The sequence below is a fragment of the Phalaenopsis equestris genome, unplaced genomic scaffold (assembly GCF_001263595.1).
Source record: "Phalaenopsis equestris unplaced genomic scaffold, ASM126359v1 Scaffold000335, whole genome shotgun sequence".
NCBI classification, from domain to species: Eukaryota; Viridiplantae; Streptophyta; class Magnoliopsida; order Asparagales; family Orchidaceae; genus Phalaenopsis; species Phalaenopsis equestris.
Genome location: NW_018164777.1, coordinates 115903 through 141669, shown reverse-complemented (window position 1 = coordinate 141669; position 25767 = coordinate 115903). Strand labels below are relative to the sequence as shown.

At 37.0% G+C, this 25767-nt stretch overlaps 1 protein-coding gene across 2 annotated transcripts in view; it reads left to right on the top strand.

Annotated features, from left to right (window-relative positions):
* LOC110025841 overlaps positions 1–25767 on the top strand; it is a 41596-nt gene that overhangs the window by 12222 nt on the left and 3607 nt on the right. For both annotated transcript variants that reach the window (XM_020726510.1, XM_020726508.1), the window contains 2 exons: positions 4232–5995; positions 6367–7497. In XM_020726510.1, coding sequence (XP_020582169.1) covers positions 4232–5995; positions 6367–7497 — 2895 coding nt within the window. The remainder of the gene's footprint in view (positions 1–4231; positions 5996–6366; positions 7498–25767) is intronic.

Genomic DNA, 25767 nt, shown 5'->3' with positions numbered 1-25767 from the left:
GAAACATGGATGACCTATAGATAATTTATGGATTGCCTGGCATTAGCATTGTGCATCCAACAGTTGATTGTTTTTTAGAAGCGTGCACTTGAAGATTTTTTCTGTAGTGTGAGAACAAAAGGAAAGAAAGTCCTAGTTAAACATTTATCAAGTTTGGTACCAGTGTCATTTTGGTCCTAAAGTTGCATTTATTTTACTTAGCTGTTTTGTTTATTGGATCTTGCCAATTTAATATGGATCGATTACCACACATGAAAATAGAAAGAATTTCTACTCATAATTTTGCTTTAAATTTACAGACTTATGTGCTCTATAATTCAAGCAATGTTATTGTTAATATTTTCTTACAAAAAAAAAAAAAGAAGCAAGTCCTAGCCAAGTGCCTTATTTTTGGCTGGGCTTTACTCTTTGTATATTGATTATGCTATATGCCTAGTGGCTCTTGTAGATTGGTTATTGGAGCATTTTTATTGCCTTGTTGCTTCTGGTCGCTATTTTTTTCTTCATGTTACTTGTAAGACCCACCTATTTTTCTTTGAGGCTCACCAAGGTTTTGGGTTATCCAATATGTCCCGAGTTGGGAACATGCTTTAAAGACTAAGTTATTCTTCTCTGGCAATCGAGTCTTCTCCACCTTACACCTCAAGATTTTTGGGTGCACTGCTTTTGTTCGGAACACTGCTCTCAAACGGAGTAAATTTAATCCCAGATCCATAAAATGTATCTTCTTTGGATACTCTACCACTCAAAAGGGGACCAATGCCTTGATCCTACCTCTAACAAAATTTATGTGAGTGTTGATGTCTCTTTCTTTGAATGTATTCCCTATTTTCCTTGCTCCGCCCTAAGTGAGGGTGGCTTGGGTTCTTAGAAACTTTCCCTTATCCTACTCCTATGGATTTTCCTCCCATTTTTCCTGCCACTGAGGATTCCCCTGTTCTAGTGAGTGCACCATTCGACGAGTCCTGGTTACATGAGTGCACCATCTCCTCCTCGCATTATCCGTGTTTACACTCGGCACACTCATTCCAATTGTCCTACTCTGGAACCTGCTACCTTCTTACTAGACCCTGACTCCATTCCGGGCGACATTCTTAGCACGAACTCCTCCGAATGAGGAGGTGAGTTCTCTAAGTAAGGGATGCAATCAAACATGCTCTCTATGATAAAATGTCTTTTTTCGCAGTTTAGCGTTGACATACAGAGCATTTGCTACTGTCCTAACGGACCATCAGATCCCGGTTACTATTAAGGTTGCTCTTGTTGATCTAACCTAGAAAACACCAGTAATGGAGGAGAGGAATGCCCTTAAGCGAAATCATACATGTCTCTTTCTGCAGTTTATGTCGACCATTAGAGCATTGCTACTGTCCTGATGGACCATCAGATCTCAGCTACTATTGAAGTTGCTCTTGCTGATCCAACCTGAAAAACGACAGTAATGGAGGAGATGAATGCCCTTAAGCGAAACCATACATGGGACGTTGTTGATCTTCATCAGGGTTAGAAAGCTGTGGGGTGCCGATGAATTTTCAACACCAAGTTCAACTCTGATGGTTCCTCTGAATGCAACCAGGCATGATTGGTCGGCAAATGATAATCACAGATTTACGGAGTTGACTATAAGGAGACATTTGCTCCAGTGGCTAATTTAAATGCTATTTGGGTTCTGTTGTCCATTGCGGTGAATTTGGATTGATCTTTATTCCGACTAGTTGTTAAGAATGCGTTCTTGAATGAAGAGCTTACAAAAGAGGTATACATATCTCTTCTTTCTGGATTTGACTTTACTGCCTCCAAAGGGCAAGTGCGTAGGCTGCGAAAGTTTCTCTATGGGCTAAAGCAATCTCCAAGGGTCTGGTTCAATAAGTTCACAAAGGTGGTTGTGGGCCATGATTTTACTCGGGCTCAATCAGATTACACTTTCTTCTTCCGACATTCCTCCAATGACTAGGTAACTATCTTTATTGCTATATTGACGATATTGTCCTTACAAGTAACGATCTTCCAACATTGGAGTCCTTGAAAGATAATCTTGCTAAGTCCTTTCAAATGAAAGACTTGAGATCTCTTCGGTACATGAGTGCATCATCTCCGGACATTTGTCTATCTCAGTGCAAATATGTGGTTAATCTCTTGACAAAGAATAATTTTCTTCTATAAAAACCCGTGGCTGTCCTATGGATCCCAATGAAAAATTATCTAGCATTTCCAATATTGTGTCTGTCAACAAGCTTCACTACCAGCGAGTTTTGGGGAAACTCATATACCTCAACCATACTCGCCCCGACATATGCCACGCAGTTGGTATAGTGAGTTAATTCATGCATGAACCTTATAAGCACCATCTCCAAGCTGTCCGCCGAATTCTCCACTATTTAAAAGATACACCGGGCTTAATTTTATTTTTCTCTCATCACATCTCTCGGTCTATTGTTGTTTATATAAATGCTGAATGGGTCGGGTCAGTTCTTGATCGGTGTTTTACGTCGGGGTATTGCTCATTTGTATTTGTATGGATAAATCTTATCATGTGGAAAAACAAAAAATAATCTGTGGTTGCCCGGAACAGTGCTGAAGTTGAATTCGAGTTCAAGTTCTTGAGGATCTATGAAACCCTCTGGTTACGCATCATGCTCCGTGAACTTCGTATGCTAACCTCTGTCCCGCTGTAGCTATTTTGTGTTAGTAAGACCGCCATCAGCATTGCTCACAATCCAGTCCAACATGATTGTACCAAACATGTGGAGATTGACAGATACTTCATTAAGGAAATTATTGAGTCCGAGAAAATTTATGTTCCTTTTGTGCCTTCTAGTGGTTAACTAAGATATATCTTCAACAAGAATCTTCCTCGTCCTTTTTCGATGACTTCAAATCTAAGTTGAAGATGATTGACATCTATGCTTAAACTTGAGGTGGAGTATTAGATTTATAGCGGCAATCCCTAGCCATTATTACTTATTATTAGCTTTTATTCCCTCATTATATATTTTCTATTTATTTTATTCTTTTTTATTTCTTTCCTTGTGTTATGTCTATTGTAATTAGCTTTAAATACCCCTTCTTCTATCAATAAAATTATCCCGATCTATTCCCAATTGATGCCAACACAATGAGCAGCCTCTGAATCATTTTCCCCATTTCTCTTTTTTTTTTTACATCTTTGCTTTAAAATTAGAGGTTCTGTGTAAGCTTTGTAACTTTTTTGTTTCTAAACGGTAACCCTCCCTTAGCTCTTATTATGAATGTAGGTCTTTGGACCAAATCACCCGAACGAATGCCCTTTGTGTTGTTGTATGCTTTAAGAGGCATCGGTTCTCTTTCTAATTAGAAGTGGTTTAGTTTAACCAGCTTTGTATTTGAAATCCGGACACTTACTGATCTACATATCCTACTCTTGACATGCTGATCCAAATGACACGATTTCATTAACAATTTTTTTTTTTAAATCGATTGCTCAGATTTACGGTAGCATATTGCGACTATTTGAAATTTATTTTGACTTTTCATAATGGTCTCATGATGCAATTTACTATCATTGCACTTTATCCCCAGATATTATATCACCATCTATATTTCTATATATAAAAGATACTTGGTATCATTTAATATTTTTGCACTATTGACTAAAATTAAGTATCCACTAAATTCTTATATGATATCTTCAATGGCTCAATCGATTAATTCTCTTTTCATTCAAAAAATGTTTGACATATTATTTATCTATATAGTATATGCCAAGAAATCTCATGTCGAATGCATATCCATCACCATTAAAAAAATATAGATTTAATGCTAATCTTTAACATAATTCAAATGAGATCAGAATATTTTTTATTAAACCACGCCTGCTTTCTGAGGATGGCCACAACTCCTTCCCATATATCTAAATTCAATGCGCCTTGTCATTTTTTTTTCAAATATATAGTCTATCACTTGTTAATTTGAATATTTAGAGAGTGTTTTTTTTTTTTGCCACAGTTCCTGGTTTTTATTATTGGTAGGGCTCATTGATTTTTTCTGTAGTGTGAATGATGTGGAATTGTCCTTTCGAAGCATGTTAGAGGTTCAACAAACATGCTATAAACATCAAGGTTGCTTTGTTAGTATATAAAATTTTTCATCTTTTATTGCTTTATGTCATTATTCTATCTTCTAATGCCTTTTCATAGGTCCGTGCTCTTATTGTGTTATAATACCTGTATAATTCTGACTGATATTTCTGTAGGTCAGGCGAATGACAACATCGCCACATAGAGCAGAAATATTGTCTTCATCTCTGGAGGCTTTCAGGAAAATTCAATCTGAAAGAGCTAGCAAACATATAGCTCATGATGGAAAGGACCCGATCTTCCCTCCTTCAACCATCCATACTGGTTCCGAAAATTCACCTGGAGCATATGATAAGCATTTGGATGACGGAAGACAAACCACAGGTTCAGAAGGTCGCAGAAGGGTGGATGCCATTCATGGAAGTTCCATCATAGATAAGACACATTTAGTGGTAGCCTTTCATAGCAGATCATGTTCAGCACGAGCTAGTCTTTTAACCTCAGAAAAACTGTTAGTTTCTTCTTCTGGGAAGGGCAAGAAAGAACCCCTAGAGCCAATTTCAGAATTTGAAAAACTGGCCTCTAGGAAGGACAGATTACTGGCTGATAATGGGATAGAAAAACAATCAAATGTCTCTGATATGATAAAAAGGAATAACTCTCAATGTATCAAAGAAAAAGAGAAGGATAAGAGAAATACAGCTCCATGGAAAACTATGGATGCCTGGAAGGAAAAAAGGAACTGGGAGGACATTCTAAAATCTCCATTGCGGAGTTCCTCCCGAGTGTCATGCTCACCTGGTTTGGGGAGAAAAAATGTAGAGCGAGCAAGAGTGTTGCATGATAAGTTAATGTCCCCTGAGAAAAAGAAAAAAAGTGCTTTGGATACAAGGAGAGAAGCAGAAGAAAGGCATGCAAGGGCCATGAGAATTAGAGGCCAACTGGAAAATGAGAGATTGCAAAGACTACAGCGCGCATCAGAGAAATTAAATCGTGTCAATGAATGGCAGGCTGTTCGTAGCTTAAAGCTACGAGAGGGACTGAATGCCCGCCAGCAACGTGGCGAAACTCGTCATGAAGCATATCTAGCTCAAGTAGTAAGGAGAGCTGGTGATGAGAGCAGTAAAGTTAATGAGGTTCGTTTCATTACTTCATTAAATGAAGAGAATAAAAAGCTGATATTGCGTCAGAAACTTCACAATTCAGAATTAAGAAGAGCTGAAAAAATGCAGACAATCAGAGTAAAACAAAAGGAGGACATGGCAAGAGAGGAGGCTGCCATGGAACGAAGGAAGCTCCTTGAAGCTGAAAAAATGCAACGTCTTGCTGAGACACAGAGGAAGAAGGAAGAGGCTCAGCTAAGAAGGGAAGAAGAAAGAAAAGCTTCTAGTGCTGCACGGGAAGCAAAGGCTGTAGAACAGCTTCGTAGAAAGGAAATACGAGCCAAAGCTCGGCAGGAGGAAGCAGAGCTTTTAGCCCAGAAATTAGCTGAAAGGCTGAGTGAAAGTGAACTGCGTCGTAAGTTTTATTTGGAGCAAATACGTGAAAAAGCATCTACAGATTTTAGAGATCAGTCATCTCCTTTGGTGCGTCGTTCTTTAAACAGAGAGGGCCCGAGTCGGCACTTACCAACTAATGGTGAAGATAACCAGACATCATGTGTTCCTGTTATTGGAAATTCAGAACCAGGAGTGCCATATCCAACACAGCAGCAATCATTGAAGCGAAGGATAAAAAGAATCCGTCAAAGGCTAATGGCTCTCAAACATGAATTTATTGAACCTCTATTTGTTGCTGAAAATTTAGGGCTCGGATGCAGAACACTACTAGGAACTGCCAGGGTGAAAATTGGGAGATGGCTTAAGGAGCTTCAGAGGCTTTGTCAGGCTAGAAAGGAAGGAGCAGCAAGCATTGGATTGATTGTTTGTGATATGCTAAAAGTATGCTTCTTTTTGCTTGCAGTTATATTTTATTTTCCTATTTTTAATAGTATTATCTATATTGATTAAGGCGGACATTTTATGCACCAATTTCCCATCATATATACTAATCCGAAGAGGAGTTTTGTTGGCTTTATTTTAATTTTTTTTAAAATTTCTATCAAATTAGTTGAGATTAATATTAGGCTGGTGCTGATTTTAGAATTTGCTTATGTAGAAATGGTTCAGGACCTTAATAATTGAATTGCATGATCCATCCATGCTGATAGGGGAAGGCTTGATTGTAAATTAATATTTGTCATAATTTTGCAATTATTTTGCAGCTGTTTTTTGAGCCAATACTTGTTTGTTCTGATTTCTTTCCCAAACAGTTTCTGGAGGGCAAGGACATTGAGCTTCACGCATCTCGCCAAGCAGGTTTACTTGATTTCATATCTTCTGCCCTGCCTGCCTCTCATACATCAAAACCTGAGTCTTGCCAGGTTACAGTCTATTTTCTTAGACTCCTTAGAGTCTTACTGTCCGTTCCGGCCAACAGGGCTTATTTTCTCGCACTAAATCTTTTGCCTCCAATTATTCCCATGTTGTCCGCATCTCTGGATAATTACATAAAGGTTGCTGCATCTTCAAACCATGGAACTAACAACTCAGCGAATAAAATGCCAACTGATAACATGGATACAGTTACTGAAGTTCTAGACTCTTTCTTGTTTACTGTCACTACAATTATGGGTTACACAACGAATGATGAAAGAGAACTTCAAATGCAGGTTGATTTATTGGAGTTGATTGTTTCGTATCAAGCTATTCATCGCCTACGTGATCTTTTCGCGCTTTATGATAGGCCCCAGGTGGAGGGATCTCCTTTTCCTTCATCTATTATTCTAAGTCTGAATCTCTTATCAGTACTAACTTCTAGACCAGGTTCTATCTCATCAATCAATTGGGACGCTGGTATATCTAAATCAGCAATAGAAAAAGAAAATGAGTTTTCAGAAATTGTAGATTATAATGATGTTGTAGATAAATTTGTGATGAGTGATGCTTCTGGAGATGGCAAGTCTTCTCAATTGGCCACTCTTCCACAACCAAGTGAAACTATCCCAGCAACTGAGTCTACTCAAATGGTTATGAAGAGGGTTCTTTCAGATATACCAGAGACTCAATCCAGAAAAGAAACGTCTGATTTTTCTCTTGAATCAAACAGAGAAGAAGTCACTTCAGTGGCAGATGAACTTTATATTGGATCTCAGAAGTGCAACTCAGAAGAAATAGCAAAGTCACCGTTGGATCAAGAAGATCAAAAGATCACTAAGGATAGTCAAGCGTGTAGAAAGAGGAATGATGAAGTACCGTGTAATTATGAAAGAAATAAAGAAGCTACCTCTAAGCAACCTTTAGCTTTTTTTCTATCCGCCATGGCTGAGACTGGTCTTGTTAGTCTTACATCATTGCTGACCGCCGTACTACTACATGCAAATAGTAGACTATCATCTGATATGGTATGTTCCTTCTGAAATAGAAAAAAATCTCTTTTTACACTGTATAATTCATGCTCTGATATTTTTTTAAATTTTATTTATTTATTTATTTATTTTTTTTGCATTTGGAAGTAGCCAATAATCCCAGTTCCCTTCAGTCAAGAAAACTTTGTATGGTATGTTGATACCCTAGGAATGTTAAAGAAAGATTGGTCACAGACTAGTAGATTATTGATTCATATTTTATGTTTAACGTTTGGATGTAATAACCAATAATCCCAATACCCATCCATCAGTCAAGAAAAGTTTTGTGGTACATCGATGGCCTTGAAATGTTTAACATCTTTCTTCGACTTATATCTATTAATTCTCCATCTTTGCCCACAATAATATCATTTCTGTACTCCCATCAGCTTTCACTACCTATATTTTCTTTCCAATGGTTTTTTGCATTTCTATTTGCTACAAACTTTAGGCAATGTGTTTTGCTTTTGTTTATTTTATATAATTAAGGTTGGATAGTTAAAATGGAAAAGTGTGTAGGGAGTAGTAGCACGTGATAAGAGAATATTAGGAATTAAGGGAATAAATATGGGATTAGGCTTTACTATACTGTGATTGCATCATGAGTTTAAGTAGTATAGCTGGTTCTACTGCAAGGGATTAGGGCTTTGTAATGGAAGGTCTTTATTGGTGCCCATATTAGGCGATAGAGTGAACCTTACCTGATACTTATTTTATGACGTTTCTGATTCCTATTCCACACAGACGAGCAATGTCATATATACATAAATATCACAAAGAATGCAACTACATAAAATGCTGTAGGTTTTCTATTGGAGGGATAGAAGTTAAGAAATGCATATACTAACATTTTCTTATTATTGAAAAGTTTGCCCAATAAAATTTGTTGAAAGATTTTTTACAATCATTAATGATTCACTATTGATAGAATTCTATCTTGATTTGGGTCACCATTGGACTATGGGTGGTGAAGAGGAGTCAATGAAGAATCAAGAGTTGGGAAGAGGAATCAATGGAGAATTTAAGAAAAAAGTTTGCAAAAGAAAAGAATGACTGCAAAAGGAAAAATTTGCATGGGCAAAAACCCATTCTCTTAGTGTATAATCTTTTTATGTGGGAGCCTTATAAGTTTATAATGCGGGTTTGTTATAAAGTGGGACTCAGTTTTACAATATGAAATTTTATTCTCAGGGCTCCTCAAAGCATCATTGTTTTTAAATTTCTTCAAGTGGATTTTATGATATTTGACTATTTGTGAGCCCAAGACTTAAAATTAATAATGCGAGAATGGATGGTCAGATAATGATATTCAAAATTGTTCTAATTTCTATTTTCATTCTCTATAATTAACATTTAATCATTTCAAAAGAAATGAAGGAGCTAATGCTGATTTAAAAACTTAATTAAACAAATGATAAATTTAATTCAACTCAGGTTGTCCATGTTTCATGTAGATATTCACTTCTTTATTAATCATTTTCTAATCAAATGATTAAATCTAAAAGGTTAATTTACAATAAAATAAGCTATAACCAATGAATTCTCCTACTTCTAAACTATAGTAATACAATGAAAAGATATAATATACATGTTAGTTAAACTTTTTAATAAGTTAAAATATGAATATTTGATAATTTATATTTATGAATATGATCTATTAAAATATTTTAAAATTTTTATTATGTCATAATATATCACTTTTATATTTATATCATTTTATATACACTCATCGCAGGAGTACTGACTAAAATTATTACTTTAAGGTATTTCAATATCAATTTTTTTTTCATTTACATGCACGAGTACCTTAGTATTTTTTTGTTAGTACCATAAATGGGTGAACTCCATTATAGTCAAACATGCTCATATAATCAGTCTATCATGTTCATATCATTTATATATTTTTTTGTTCAATTCTACTTTTCAAGAATAACATTAGTATTTCTAAAATATATATTTATCACATTATTTGATCTAAAAGTGTGTATAAATCATTGTAAAAGAGTACTATCATGTCTCAGTAATAATTTAATGAATTCGAGGTGAATATTCTTACTTCTAAGTTATAATGCAAAATTGAAAGTTTAAGTTAACTCTAATTAACTAATTTTTTTTAATTTAGAAAAATGGATGCACCAGAGATTATGAAAGAGGGTAATGTGATTAGAATGAGGAAGTACCATCCTGCAATAGTTGTGAACAAGAATATCCTAACCCAGTTGATGACAACGATGACGCAACTTATTTGAGAGCTCAGATTGTTGCATAATGGAAGTGATGCAATTGTTGTGGATAAATATTTGAAAATATTTCAAGATTTGTGTCAACCTTTATTCAAGAGATTGAAGCAGAGAAATGACTAATTTGAATAGAGAAGATATTAGATAGCATTGCATGTCCAGATAAAATTTTATAAGGAGAGGAGATTGTAATAACTGAAGATAAAATATAATAAAATGTAATTGGCAAGTCTATTCAAATGAAGTGTTTCGATGGTTTTGTAAGAGGGATAATACTAATTTCTTCTCACTTGAATCAGAGAAGGGACGAAACTGACATAGAGAGAGAGAGAGGGAGAAAAATCGAGTGGTTCAAATTTCTGAAAGAGAAATTGAAGAACGAAAGGCAGAGTAGAGAGAGAAGTTGACCATGTATAGGAAGCACACAATGGGGCAACTCACATGCGTTAAGGGCGAGATGACTTTGCCATTTGTAGTGGGTTCACCTGGGGGTGTTGAAGTTGAAGTTTGGGAGAGGAGCACGAGGATTGTTGCATTTTGTCACCTGCAGGAAGAAGACAACACACTCCCTAGGGTTCACTAAGTACATCCTGTGCAAACGAAGGAAGAGGAAGGTTCGTGCGAGTCGTGCCCTAGCCAAATGAAGAAAGGAAAAGGAAGTTTGTGCATGCGGGATCGAAGATCGATCCGTGAGCTGACTTTATAGCTTTAATTATATAAATAATTTTATCAATATAATTAAATGTTATTAAGTTAAATTTAATTCTATGAATTAATTTTTGTGATTATGAATTGTCAAATAGTTGAATTAAAGAATAAGGGAGATTGAGATCAATCTTTATGTAAAAGATGAGGAGGTAAAGCTCGAGTTTATTTTTATTAACTTTATTAAAGAAAAATTTTATTTATAAAATTTGATTATGTTGAAAATGTAAAATATGATTTATAGGCAAAACAACAAGTTAAAGAATTTGGAAGGGATCATCTCATAAGGTAAAATCAAGGTGAGTACTTTTACTTCTAAATAATAATAATAATACCGTCTTTCATCTAAATCACTCGCACTAGAATGATATTACTTAAGATATTTTGGTAGTACAAGTAGAGTATGATTAGTTCTGTTTCATTATTCAAAGTGATCACCTAGAAATGACTGTTAAAGATTTGCATAGTTATATTTATTTATTACATATGCATATTAGAGAAGAAAGATATATAATGATAAGTAGAGTGCAAATGAAATGATAGATAATATGCCTGCATGTGCATGCTTAACTATGATGAAGTTAACCTCTTTATTGTACTATAGGAAGAACACTAAGAAACTTATGATATTGATGTGTTTTAATTGATACAATTTTAGATGGTTCTATTGTAATGGTTGTACGTAAAATTATATATATATATATATATTTGTGTTCGCATCTTGTATGGCGGCAGTGCTACGGTTGTCTTCGTGCCTGCGTCTCGTCTGCGACAGAGCTGCTCGACAACTTCTACTTGCGTCTCGTCTGCGACAGAGCCGCTCGACACTTTCCTGCTTCTGCTGCGTCTCGTCTGCTACAGAGCCGCTCGACCGCTCGACAACTTCCTGCTGCTGCGTCTCCTCTGCGACAGAGCCGCCCGTTCTGCTCGGCTCTGCCTCTGCCATCTGCGACAGAGCCTATCTACACTCGTCCAGCCTCACACACTGTGTTGCAGGTTGGCACTGGCTGCGAGAATGACCTTAGGGCTTTCCTACGCCGCCGCCCTCGTCGGTGATAACCCCGCTTAACTCTCCTATGCTACAGTGGTTCACAAGCGTAGCTTCTCTTTTCAGCTCGCAGATAGTGCGGTATTCCCACAAATTTACCATGATTATGTTGCAGGAAATAACGATTGCAATCTCATAAAAAAAGTAGAGAAAATGGCGGGCAAACCAACAATTTTTTTTTCTGACACTGAAATTTCAACTCGTGCAAGAAAATACAAATTTACAATAGTTGGAAAGTTTCAATTAGGTTGCCCTAAGATGGAGATTATCAGGAAGGTTTTTGAAGATTTCAAATTGATTGGGAATTGACAGGTGGGTCATTTCGACGGAAGTCATGTTATGATACGGCTGAGCACAGAAGATGATTACACGGAGATTTTCTCAAAGAAATTCATCACAATTGAGGAAAAACATATGCAATTGCTCAAATGGACCCCAATTTTGATCCCAGTCAAGAACCCTTAATTGCACTTATCTGGTTCTCATTACTTGAACTCAAACTTCATTTCTTTGACCTACCTATATTATATGCAATTGAGACTATCCTTGGAAAACCTTTGCAGGTAGACTTACCTACATTTCATTTCTCAAGGCCCTATATTGTAAGAATTTTGACTGAACGAAATATTACACTACCAGATTTAGAAGTCTGACTTGGATCTGCTCACAATGATTATTGACAAAAAATCATTATGGAACAAAAACCATACTATTGCAAGCACTGCAAGATGTTTGGACAGTCGCAGGAGAAATGTTTCAGATTGCACCCACAGTTGAGAACCAATAGTCAAAAGCAGGAACACACTATTAGTGCACCCCATGTGCCTGAACGCGCTCATAGCAAACCTGATGACAACCAACCTGATGAGGGAATCATCACAAGACAAGAGTCGGTGTCTTCCCCTGGGATCCCTTCTTCTGACCATACTACAACAGATAATGTTCGAACTGAAAATCAGGATAGTCCCGCAGCTCCTATTCAGGAAACATCAGGTGCAGAGGTAACAATTCACACTTCACATACATTGGAACCTATCGCGGTGGCAAAAACTGTCTTTCCTCGTACTGCGATGCTAACATCAAATCAGATCGAGGATCACATGAGCCAGACTTCAGATGAAGAATGACAGGTTTACACTTCTCAGCGGAAGAAGATGGCTGGGGGCTCACTTCAACTTGAAAACTTAATGAATAATACTTTGGTGACTCTTGGCAATGACATGACTCTTTAAAGTTTGTTATCTGGTTCCGCTCCTAAAATTAGAGGACCTACCTATATTATATATGCAATTGAGACTATCCTTGAAAAACCTTTGCAGGTAGACTTACCTACATTTCATTTCTCAAGGCCCTATATTGTAAGAATTTTGACTGAACGAAATATTACACTACCAGATTTAGAAGTCTGACTTGGATCTGCTCACAATGATTATTGACAAAAAATCATTATGGAACAAAAACCATACTATTGCAAGCACTGCAAGATGTTTGGACAGTCGCAGGAGAAATGTTTCAGATTGCACCCACAGTTGAGAACCAATAGTCAAAAGCAGGAACACACTATTAGTGCACCCCATGTGCCTGAACGCGCTCATAGCAAACCTGATGACAGCCAACCTGATGAGGGAATCATCACAAGACAAGAGTCGGTGTCTGCCCCTGGGATCCCTTCTTCTGACCATACTACAACAGATAATGTTCGAACTGAAAATCAGGATAGTCCCGCAGCTCCTATTCAGGAAACATCAGGTGCAGAGGTAACAATTCACACTTCACATACATTGGAACCTATCGCGGTGACAAAAACTGTCTTTCCTCCTACTGCGATGCTAACATCAAATCAAATCGAGGATCACATGAGCCAGAATTCAGATGAAGAATGACAGGTTTACACTTCTCAGCGGAAGAAGATGGCTGGCGGCTCACTTCAACTTGAAAACTTAATGAATGATACTTTGGCGACTCTTGGCAATGACATGACTCTTCAAAGTTTGTTATCTGGTTCCGCTCCTAAAATTAGAGGAAGAGACATGACTAAAATGGTTCGTCTCTAGCTACTTGTTTTCTGCATCTTTTAAATTTGTTTTACATTTTATTGAGTCTATCTGTATCTTTTGTTGAGGTATTACTGTACTTTTATCGTATGATAGGGTGCCTCTTTTGGGCTCTTCTCATACAACATTTATGTATCATTTTCTATTTTAATACAATCAGCCATTGGGCTTTTCATATATATATATATATATATATATATATATATAAAAATGTTGAGGTATTACTGTACTTTTATCGTATGATAGGGTGCCTCTTTTGGGCTCTTCTCATACAACATTTATGTATCATTTTCTATTTTAATACAATCAGCCATTGGGCTTTTCATATATATATATATATATATATATATATATATTAAAATGACATAGTATGACATAATAAATATTTTGAAATATCTTGATCAATCATATTCATAAATATAAATTATTAAATATTCTTATACCGATTTGCTAGAAGTTTAACTGACATGCATATTATTTTTTTTCATTGTGTTATTATAGTTTAGAAGTATAAGTATTCATTAGCTATTGTAGTTCATGTTATTTTATTTGACCATTCAAGTTTAATTATTAATTAAAAATGAGTAATAGAGAAGGGAATATCTACAAAACGTGGTCAACATGACCTAAGGTAAATTTATAATTGCTCCAAGTAAATTATTTTCATATTGACTTTTTGATTTATTATGGATTATAAAAAGTTAGTGATAGGAAATTTTAATTTCACCATCCCATCGTCTGTTAACTTATTGTTTAATTCTAAGCTTGAGTCGGATCGTGACAATTTGATGTGAAGAAAAATGTATGTTTCTGCTGCTCAACACAATCACTTCAATAAAGGTTAAAAAACTATGTGCCTTGCAATATCAACTTTCTTCCAACTCTTTTAGACTCATGGAAATGACTTTCATCATGCCTCAAAGTCGATGATAACTTTATACTTCACAACCAACCGGGGATGCTTATACAAAATATCAAGTTAGTAAAGTTGGTCACTATATCAAATTGAAGTTTTGATTCAACCCTATACATTAGAAGCAATTAGTTATCCCTTAAACTAAATTAGTTTTTTTTTTTTAACTCTACAAGCACATTGTGGATACGACTCTTTGCTTCTTCTCTTGCCTCGACTACCTTTATCCCTTAAAGAGGAAAATTTGTGAATGTGGTTTTTAAATAATAGATTGAGTTTTTGGAGAGATGTTTATATCAAAAGGATATTAGAAGTAGAATTTATTCAAGATAAAGATATTGAAAATAAATTCAGGTAATTTATTGACCAAGTTAATTTTGATGGATTGGGAAGAAAAAAAAGTAGATCAAATGATACTTGAATAGAAATACTTCAAAAAAAAATTTTATGAATGGGTTAGCATCTCACGTAAGACTGAGCGGTACTAATGGAAAATAAGGATTCATAAAGTTTACTTCTAATAGTTGGGATTAGGTTGATGGTTCTAATAATGATGCTTCTAGCCTTTAGGCAATGAATACTAAATTTGTTCTTCATTGTATTTGTGAATATTTAGGCAATGTTTTTTTTGCATAAACCAACTTTGGTTAGATTTGAATGCTGTACCAATTTATTTGTGTACTCCAACAACTCTTGTTTTGTATGTATTTCAATCTTATATTTTGTGAAACGTTTTTATTACGTGGTGATCTTTTGTTTTAAAAATGCTCTTGCTGATTTATTTAAGTTGCATGAGGTTGAAATTATACTTTCCTAATTGTTGACCTCATTTTCGGATGAAGTCTTCACTTCTCTCCTTAGAGCCTAGGGTCTAGCTTTAGGTTTCTCTTGTTCGACCCTCTTAGAGGACTAGTACGAAACTCACACCATTTAGAAAATTCGAGCCACCTCTCGTCACTCCCTCGAGTCTCGCATGGGCAGTCTCGAATCCTTGACATTTCGTTGAGTTGATTAGGACCGACACATGAAACTCGAGTCGAGTTCCTACATTAATAGGAGCAGCCCCTAGGGAACCTCTTGCTACCCGAACGCTTGATAACTCCGCATTTTGCGCACGCATCGTACCCTGCACGATTTTGAATTGAATTGACTCGTCCATCGGCGAACTCGTCTGGACGACCCCAGATGACAAAACATCCACACGTATGTGTCCGAGACTTCAACTTTAGCTAGAAAGGACACCCATATTATTATGGTTTCGCGCGCGAGCGATTAGCACGAATATCGATGCACATTTTTTTTAATTAGCGGTGTGCGGGCTTGGGCTCAACCCAGGTTCAACTCGGATCCGATCTGGGCTAGACTCGGGCTAATCAACCCAGCTCAAATATTTTCAAAATACAAATTTTAATTTTAAATTGGTAATTTAATCTCACATTAATTGGATTAAATTGAAATTTAATATTTGCCTAACGAGGATTCTCCCACATGGAAGGTGTTAATTTGGCGCCTAATGCCCTCAACGACTCGATCTTGCTCCTGTTTTTATTATCCTTAGCTCTCCCGCTCACCTTCCAGCAACATTAGGCGCCCGCTCCTCTGTTAATCCCACATGGAAGGTGTTAATTTGGCGCCTAATGTCCTCAACGACTCGATCCTGCTCCTGTTTTTATTATCCTTAGCTCTCCCGCTCGCCTTCCAGCAACATTAGGCGCCCGCTCCTCTGTTAACCGTGACATCCCTTTTCTCTCGACACCGAAGCCATTCATCTTCCCGTCTGCCCTTGTGCTCGCCTCCTTTGCTCGACCGAATTCCCTCTTTTCTTAGAGCCGTGGCCCTCGCCTTTTCCTCACCTCACCTTCCAACCATAATCCTCTCTTCCACGCAACTGACTCCGCACTCGCTCGCCTCCACGCAAAAAAACCCTCATTCTCCTACTCTCCTCTGCGAAACCAAGGCCTTACCTACTTTTCCTCGCGCAACCAGAACCCCCGCTCTCCTCTCTGCGACCATAACCCCCGCTTTCCTCCTCTTTGCGACCAGAAGCCCGAGCGACTGAAAACCTCACCTGCTACCTCTCTCTCGACTACTCGAGTCTGCCTCCCTCTCCCTTCAATTGTTTGGTCAAGGATTGATTTCTGCTTCGTGCGAGATTGCCCTTGCAAGCTCTTCAGCTTGGTCTTTCTCCTCTATTCTATTGCGCTCGACGTCAATAGTACGCGAAGCAACAAGGCTTTGGCTCCAGGTAATTCCTTCAGGGCCTAAAACCATTACACTTTCGGAGACCTGCTAATTCGAGCTCTGCCAATATGATTTGAAAAATTAGCTGCGACTTATTCTCATGGATTGGTTTTCTCTGTAAGATTCTTATGTGCATCTATTATGCTTGATGAGATAGATGTAAGCTTTAACAATCACATTTCGTTTTAGTTTGAAACATGATGATTAAGTTTAAGGCGTCTAGTTTAAATAGCTGAGAATTACATTTTTTTTTTACTTTTGAATGAATGTTGTGGACATGCTTAGAGGTAACTGCTGTACATGCTCCTAAGTTTGGAAAGTAAGAAAAGAATTATCATGTAGCCTGGATGAAGCAATATGTTCATCGAGTATTGTTCTACGGAACGATTCAATGAATCTAAACTTTTTTTTTTAGCCTTCTTGATAAAATCTATCATCATTTTGAAGAAGAGAATTTTATTGAACTACTTTACCTTTAAGGGCATTTACATACATACCACTCAATTGCCTCATGTATTTACATATCTAGCACCTTCTAGCACCTAAACTTAATCTTATGTTGCCACGAGATGTCACAATTCATGCCAAACAATTCCTAAGCTTTTACATGTCTTACACCTGAACTTTACTTTTGCATTTATACAACCAAACATTCCAATTGTTTTGGAGTCATTGCGGGTGTTGATTTGGAGCATTTTGTAGGCTGATTTTGGGGCAGTTTTGACACAACTTTGGAACCATTTTGACATCATTTGAGTATCATTTTGACACTGATTTGGAGCATTTTATGGACTGATTTTGGAGCAAATTTTGCACTGTTTTGGCACTGATTTTTGGGTGCTTCTGTGGACTGGTTTTGGAGTAATTTTTGCAATGTTTTGGGACTGTTTCGAGCTGATTTTGTGTTCTATTTTGGAGCCACTTTAGGTACCAGTTTGGACTGATTTTGTGTACTATTTTGGAGCCACATATGTGCTGTCCACTAATGTTCGGGTTCATTGGAAGCTACATAGGTGCTGTTCACTATGGTTTGGGTTCGTAAGAAGCGACCCAAGTGCTGTACACTATGGTTTGGGTTCGGCAAAGATGCCTACATCCTCTGGAGCAGAGCGACGACTTTCTTTTCAATATTTAGAAAAAAGTACAAAATACAAGATTCAGAATCTCAGAACTCAGAGACTTACCTAGGGTTAAAAACATGACATATATATAACTCTATAATAATATGTAATTACTTAAATTACCCCTGTACCAAACCGCGGGGAGTTGCCCTCGCACCCCCAATTCGCACCCCCAGCCCACATAATGAAACTCCCCCGATTGGACAGATCCTTCAGCTCCACTCCGCTCGTGGGCTCCGCTTCGCTCCAGCATCTATCCCATTTATGATATACCAGTCATACCTAACAATAACATCATAGACCATGGTTTCAAATATCCAGTCCCTTAGGAGAAATACATATGCCTAACAAATCTACACATTGGCGAATATCCAACCCATTAGGAGAAAATACATCGAGTTTCTTATGCACTAGTGTGAGTTGGGCCACCATGCTTCAGTTGTGCCCTCACTCCCCTCAACCCACTAAATTTCAAGAGACACTTCTCTTCAACTCCAAGTGACATCTCTTCATTCTAAGAGACTCCAAATTATGGTATTATGAGTTATACCTAACAAATATCCACATTGGCGAATATCCAGCCCTTTAGAAGAAATATATCGTGGAGTTTCTCTCCCTTTTCTCTCCTCTCTCTTATCTCTCTCTACCCGAGAGCTTCAAACCGAAGCACACCAAAAGAAGAACCTGTGAAGCTACCAATATCGAAGAGAGATGTCTGAGAAACCAAATCTCGAGAGAGATTACAAGAGGAGCGAGATTACAAGGGGAGCTAGTATGCTTATTTATTAATTTCATCATGTCATTAGACCAATTAAGGAATTAATCAAATAATTAATGAAACCCATTAATTATTTCTTTTTCTCTCCTGCAGCAAATCATAGAAGGAATTAAGAGCAATTAATTTCGAGTATAAATCCAATTTGCTGCTAAACATTAGAAAATGCTAATTTAAGCAGTGGACCGGTTTTCATATTCGAAACAAATCTCTCACTTGGAGACTAGCACACTAGCTGCATCATCTGCTAGCTGCGTCGTCTTTTTCTTCAAACGTGATATCCTCCACTTCTGCAACTCAAAGCTCCGGTCTTCATGTCAGAAGACTAGCTGAAGTCGAGCACAACTTCTGTTTCTCAAGAATAACACCCTCAGTGGATATATCATCATCAACAGTCTTGTATCTTCAAGCTTTTTCCTGGGTTATTCTTGTATCTGCTAATAACTCCCACTTCATAGGCAATATCCTGCCTCAATTGAAAACCTTTTTTAACAAGTCCAGCCTTGTACCTTTTACTGCTATCAAACACAGTTTTCACCCGGTACACCCACTTGTTGTGCAACGCTTTCTTCCCTGGTGGAATTTCCGTCAGCTCCCAAGTCTGATTCCCTGACAGGGAATCTATCTTTTCCGATCGCTTTCTCATTAACAGAATATTAATTTTTTTCCCATAAAGGTAGTCCTCTATCTACATCCTCTAGTAATCAAAATCTGTGTCATTAAACTTATCGATCTCCGATGTCATCACATCATCTATGGTCATCGCTTTCCCTCAGATTCGAACCTGAAAAACTAGGAATCGACACAAATTCAGAAGAACACAGAGATTTACGAGGTTCGGCAAAGTTGTCTACTTTCTCGGGAGCAGAGCGGCGACTTTCTTTTTCATATTCAATAAAGAGTACAAAATACAAGATTCAGAATCTCAGAGACTCAGAGACTCACATAGAGTTAGAAACATGATATATATATAACTCTATAGTAATATGTAATTACATAAATTACCCCAGTACCAAACCGCGGGGTGTTGCCTCCGCACCCCCAACCCACATAATGAAACTCTTTCGATTGGACAGATCCTTTCGCTCCACTCCGTTCGTGGGCTCCGCTTCGCTCCAGTATCTGTCCCATTTATGGTTTATGAGTCATACCTAACAGGGCATGCCTTAAGAGGGAACTTGAAACCCAGGTAAAGTAAATTTTATTTAATCTTTGTATTAAATATAGAAACTTGTCGGTCACACATAAAAGGTTCGCAGACCAAATGAATGTCACAAATCTCTTAGTTTGCAGGATTGGGTGTATCGCCGGGGTCTACACTTATTTCTCAGAATGTGTAGTATTCATGATACCAGATACGATTATGTAAACAATTAGATCAATGAAATCCATTCGGTCTCATTTTTAAAAAAATTAAAATATTATTTTCATAATCTAAACTATATACCTTATATTTATTAATTGTATATTTAAATGAAATTTTTGAAAATCGTACATCAAAATCCATCGAAAGTTGACTCTGACACTTATCATTTCTTTTTCTAGGTTAAATCCAAACTAAATTGCTAAACATTAGAAAATGCTAATTTAAGCAGTGGACCGGTTTTCATATTCGAAACAAATCTCTCACTTGGAGACTAGCACACTAGCTGCATCATCTGCTAGCTGCGTCGTCTTTTTCTTCAAACGTGATATCCTCCACTTCTGCAACTCAAAGCTCCGGTCTTCATGTCAGAAGACTAGCTGAAGTCGAGCACAACTTCTGTTTCTCAAGAATAACACCCTCAGTGGATATATCATCATCAACAGTCTTGTATCTTCAAGCTTTTTCCTGGGTTATTCTTGTATCTGCTAATAACTCCCACTTCATAGGCAATATCCTGCCTCAATTGAAAACCTTTTTTAACAAGTCCAGCCTTGTACCTTTTACTGCTATCAAACACAGTTTTCACCCGGTACACCCACTTGTTGTGCAACGCTTTCTTCCCTGGTGGAATTTCCGTCAGCTCCCAAGTCTGATTCCCTGACAGGGAATCTATCTTTTCCGATCGCTTTCTCATTAACAGAATATTAATTTTTTTCCCATAAAGGTAGTCCTCTATCTACATCCTCTAGTAATCAAAATCTGTGTCATTAAACTTATCGATCTCCGATGTCATCACATCATCTATGGTCATCGCTTTCCCTCAGATTCGAACCTGAAAAACTAGGAATCGACACAAATTCAGAAGAACACAGAGATTTACGAGGTTCGGCAAAGTTGTCTACTTTCTCGGGAGCAGAGCGGCGACTTTCTTTTTCATATTCAATAAAGAGTACAAAATACAAGATTCAGAATCTCAGAGACTCAGAGACTCACATAGAGTTAGAAACATGATATATATATAACTCTATAGTAATATGTAATTACATAAATTACCCCAGTACCAAACTGCGGGGTGTTGCCTCCGCACCCCCAACCCACATAATGAAACTCCCTCGATTGGACAGATCCTTCCGCTCCACTCCGTTCGTGGGCTCTGCTTCGCTCCAGTATCTGTCCCATTTATGGTTTATGAGTCATACCTAACAGGGCATGCCTTAAGAGGGAACTTGAAACCCAGGTAAAGTAAATTTTATTTAATCTTTGTATTAAATATAGAAACTTGTCGGTCACACATAAAAGGTTCGCAGACCAAATGAATGTCACAAATCTCTTAGTTTGCAGGATTGGGTGTATCGCCGGGGTCTACACTTATTTCTCAGAATGTGTAGTATTCATGATACCAGATACGATTATGTAAACAATTAGATCAATGAAATCCATTCGGTCTCATTTTTAAAAAAATTAAAATACTACTTTCATAATCTAAACTATATACCTTATATTTAAATTAAATTTTTGAAAATCGTATATCAAAATCCATCGAAAGTTGACTGACACTTATCATTTGGGATAACTTTCTGTTTGCATTGCGTTTCAGACCACTGTCATAGGTCTGTTTGAGGAATTGTTTGTTGTTGTTTTCTAAATTTTTTGTGGTAGGAGGCTACTTTCTTCAACTTAACTTGTTAAAGTGAGGTGGTTTTAAGAAAGTAGTTGTCTGATTGTTTTAGAAAAAAATTATTTATAATTCTCATTGTAGTTTTCCAAAATGTCGAGTTCTCCACTACAGTTTTACAACCACCTTTTAAAAAACTACATTCACCCCAAATAGACCCTAATATTGTTAAAGTTCTTTTATCATTAACATCAGCTAATAAGGATTAAAAAATGCAATGTTGAAGTTGAGTAAAGAGTTATTTATGATGTTCCCACCAATGTTATCCCAAAGATAGAACAAAAGGCATGTAAATGTTGGAATACATGCTTAGGACTGCTTATTGAGTCTAGGTTTATTTGAATTTAGTTTTTTTCTTAATTTTAGGAGTTAGTTGCTATTTTTTCTTGAATTTTGTTTCTTGTTACTTTATTGGCTGATTTTTAGGTCTTTTCTTGGAATTTTGCTATTAGCTCAAAGTTTAAAATATTGTAAGGTTACACAAAAGGTGTGGTTCTGATTTCCCTTCAATCTACAACAAGAAATTTTAGTTTCTCTTCTTTCTCATTTTCAAGAAACCAACAATTTGGTATCAGAGCTCTGTTCTTAAGGGATCTGTGCATGAGTTTGAGCGGCAATGAAGATCGAAGCTACTTTTTCCTCAGTTGCTCCACCAGTGTTTGACGGAGACAATTATCGGATCTGGGCAGTCCGCATGGAGACGTACCTGGAAGATCTCTGGGAAGCAATGGAAGAAGACTATGACATTCCTTTTCTCCATGAAAAACCCACCGTAACACAAATTAAAGCACAAAAGGAGAAGAAGACAAAGAAATCAAAGGCAAAAGTTTGCCTGTTTGCTGCAGTTTCCTCTACAATTTTTCACTCGTATCATGTCGTTGAAAATGGCAAAAGGGATTTTGGATTATCTCAAATCTGAGTATGAAGGAGATGAAAGAATTCGAGGGATGCAGATGCTAAACTTGGTTCGTGACTTTGAATTGCAAAAGATGAAGGAGACAGAGACCATAAAGAAGTACTCTGACAGACTACTCAACATAGCAAATCGTGTCAAATTATTGGGTTCTTTTCTGGAAGATTCAAAGATTGTTCAGAAAATCTTTGTAACAGTGCTTGAAAGATTTGAGGCTATCATCACCACCTTAGAAAACACGAATGATCTGTCAAAGATTGCTTTGAAAGAACTCTCAAGTGCATTATAAGCACAAAAGCTGAGGCGTGTAATGAGGCAAGAAGGAGCCGTCGAAGGAGCTCTTCCAGTCAAGCATCAAGATGATGAAAAGAATAGGAGGCTAAAAAACAAGAAGTTTCAAGCTACAAGTGGACAAAAGAAAGATTACCCTCCATGTCGACATTGTGGCAAGAAAGTTCATCCTCCTTTCAAATGCTGGAGAAAACCAGATGCAAAGTGCAGCAAGTGCAATCAAATGAGACATGAAGCTATCATTTGCAAGAATAAAAATCAGCAACAAGGAGATGAAGCACAAGTGACAGATCAAGAAGAAGATGACAAGCTTTTCGTAGCAACTTGTTTCACGAGTTCTGAAACTAGTGAAAATTGGCTCATTGATAGTGACTGCGCTAATCATATGACACATGACAAGGAGTTGTTCAAGGAATTGAAGAGCACCGAGTCCAAGAAGGTCAGAATTGGGAATGATGAATATATTGCAGTAAAAGGAAAGGGCACCGTAGCAATTGCAAGCTGTTCAAGAAACAAGTTGATCACCGATGTTCTCTATGTACCAGATTTTGATCAAAATTTGCTCAGTGTTGGTCAATTAATAGAAAAGAGATTCAAAGTGATCTTTATGGAGAAGGCTTGTGTGATAGAGGATGCTACAGACCAAAGTATGTTTGAAGTTAAGATGGCAAGGAGGAGTTTTTCACTCAATCCAATGCAGGAGGAGCAGGAGGTTTTTGACTCTTTTCCCAATGAAAGTTTTGTAAAACATCCCCACTCACTATAAGTTTCATTGATTAATGGGGGTAATGAATGTCATTTAGATGGTCTTAGGATAATGAAGAAAACACTTCGAGTTAAAGATGAGGAACTTCAGCAATTGACCAAAGAATTACGTGCAAGAGATTCAACCATACGCGAGTTAGCAGACAAGTTAACTGAGACAACTTAGGCTGCTGAAGTAGCTGCATCTGCAGCTCTTGCTATGGATGAAGAGAGGAGGTTTGCTTACACAGAAATTGAACGACTAACCAATGATTCAAATAAAAAACTTCAAGAAACCATTCTTAAGTTAAAGAATCAGAAGAAAAGGTTGCAGCATTTAGCAGAGATAGAGAGATCCTATTTAAGCAGAGAGACTTTGCTCTTCAAGAGGCACATTTTTGGCGTTCTAAGCTCGCAAAAGCTAGAGCAAAAGCTCTAAGCTCGCAAAAGCTAGAGAACATGTTGTTTTATTAGGAGCTGTTATAGTTCGAGTTGAAGAAAGCACCAGGGTTTCACATGCAGAAGCAGAAGCTCGATTAAAAGATGTCGCTGAAAAAACATTGATCGCTGCAAAAGAAAAAGATGATCTGTTAACATTTGTAACTACTTTGCAATCTCAAGTTCAAAGGCAACAAAGTTCCACAAAACAAGTGCTGGAAGAGATACCCGAGTCAAGCTTAGGCAAAATGGTGTCAATGATGAAACATGCGGACTTGGAAGACGATGTCGATAAAGCTTGCTTAAGTGATTCAAAACTCATTCGGGTTTCTGGTGACAGCATGCAATAGACTACTAATGGTGTCGATATTCGTACCATTGTAATTTCTCATGACCCTGTGTTTCATGGGAACACTAAACATTTCAACATCGTTATTTTTTCTAAGAGAAGTGCAAAAAGAAGAATTTGTGACTCGCTGAAGATTAGTTGACAGATTTACTTACAATGTCACTTCCAATCAGCAAGTTTGAGTTTCTAAGGCAGAAACTTGGTATTCGCAGATCCTAAAGCAAGGAGGAGAGTTGGAATACTTGTTTAGGACAGCTTATTGAGTCTAGGTTTATTTGAATTTAGTTTGTCCCTTAATCTTAGGAGTTAGTTGCTATTTTTTCTTGAATTTTGTTTCTTATTACTTTCTTGGCTGATTTTTAGGTCTTTTCTTGGAAGTTTGTTATTAGCTCCAAGTTTAAAATATTGTAAAGCTATGTGTGGTTTTGATTTCTCTTCAATCTATAACAAGAAATTTTCGTTTTTCTCTTCTTTCTCATCTTCAAGAAACCAACAGTAAATTTAAAAAGACAATATATATAGCATCAACTACTCTTATCAGTTGGTCGGGTCGGGTATCTGTTTGTCAGTTGTAAGTCCCCTTGGTCTGGGGTTCAATTCCCCCCGAGTGTAGGGCATCTTCAAGAAACCAATAGTAAATTTAAAAAGACAATATATATAACATCAACTACTCTTATCAGTTGGTCGGGCATCTATTTGTCAGTTGTAAGTCTCCTTGGTCTGGGGTTCAATTCCCCCCGAGTGTAGGGTGTGGTACTCGAATTATAGGCGCATGAGGGATAGCCGGGGCTCATATCATAGTCTCCGACCATTCCTTTTTTTAATATATATATATAAACAATCTCCTTGGGCTTAGTTAGGTAGTTTTGCGAAGATAATGCTTAGAATGGGATGCAAAATCAAATCAAGGTGACATGCATTATTTGTGATACATTCAACTTCAGGGTTAGTATATCAAAGCATCATTATATTAGATAGCGATTTGGAAGATATGGAGACTTTAGAAAAACTGTTGCTCTTAGAAATGTGAGATAAAGAATTAGGCAAGCTAAAATATTATCTTAATATTGAGGTTGCTCAATCTCATAGTAAAATAAGATATATAACAAACCTAATAAAAAGAATAGGCGTGTTGGGGTGCAAGCCTATCTATAATCTCATGAAATTTAACTATAAAATGCTCCAAAAAACACTATCATAGAAAAAAATCTCTTTAGGGAGACTTGTGGGAAGACTAGTCAACTTATTACATACTAAATCTGATAGTGCCTATGTTGTTTGTGTGTTAAATTAACCCATACAAAATTTTAAAGAAGAAAACCATATTGCTACAAACAAATTTACTAATTTCTAAAAAGACCTCTAGGTAATAAAGTTTTATTCAAATGGAGAGG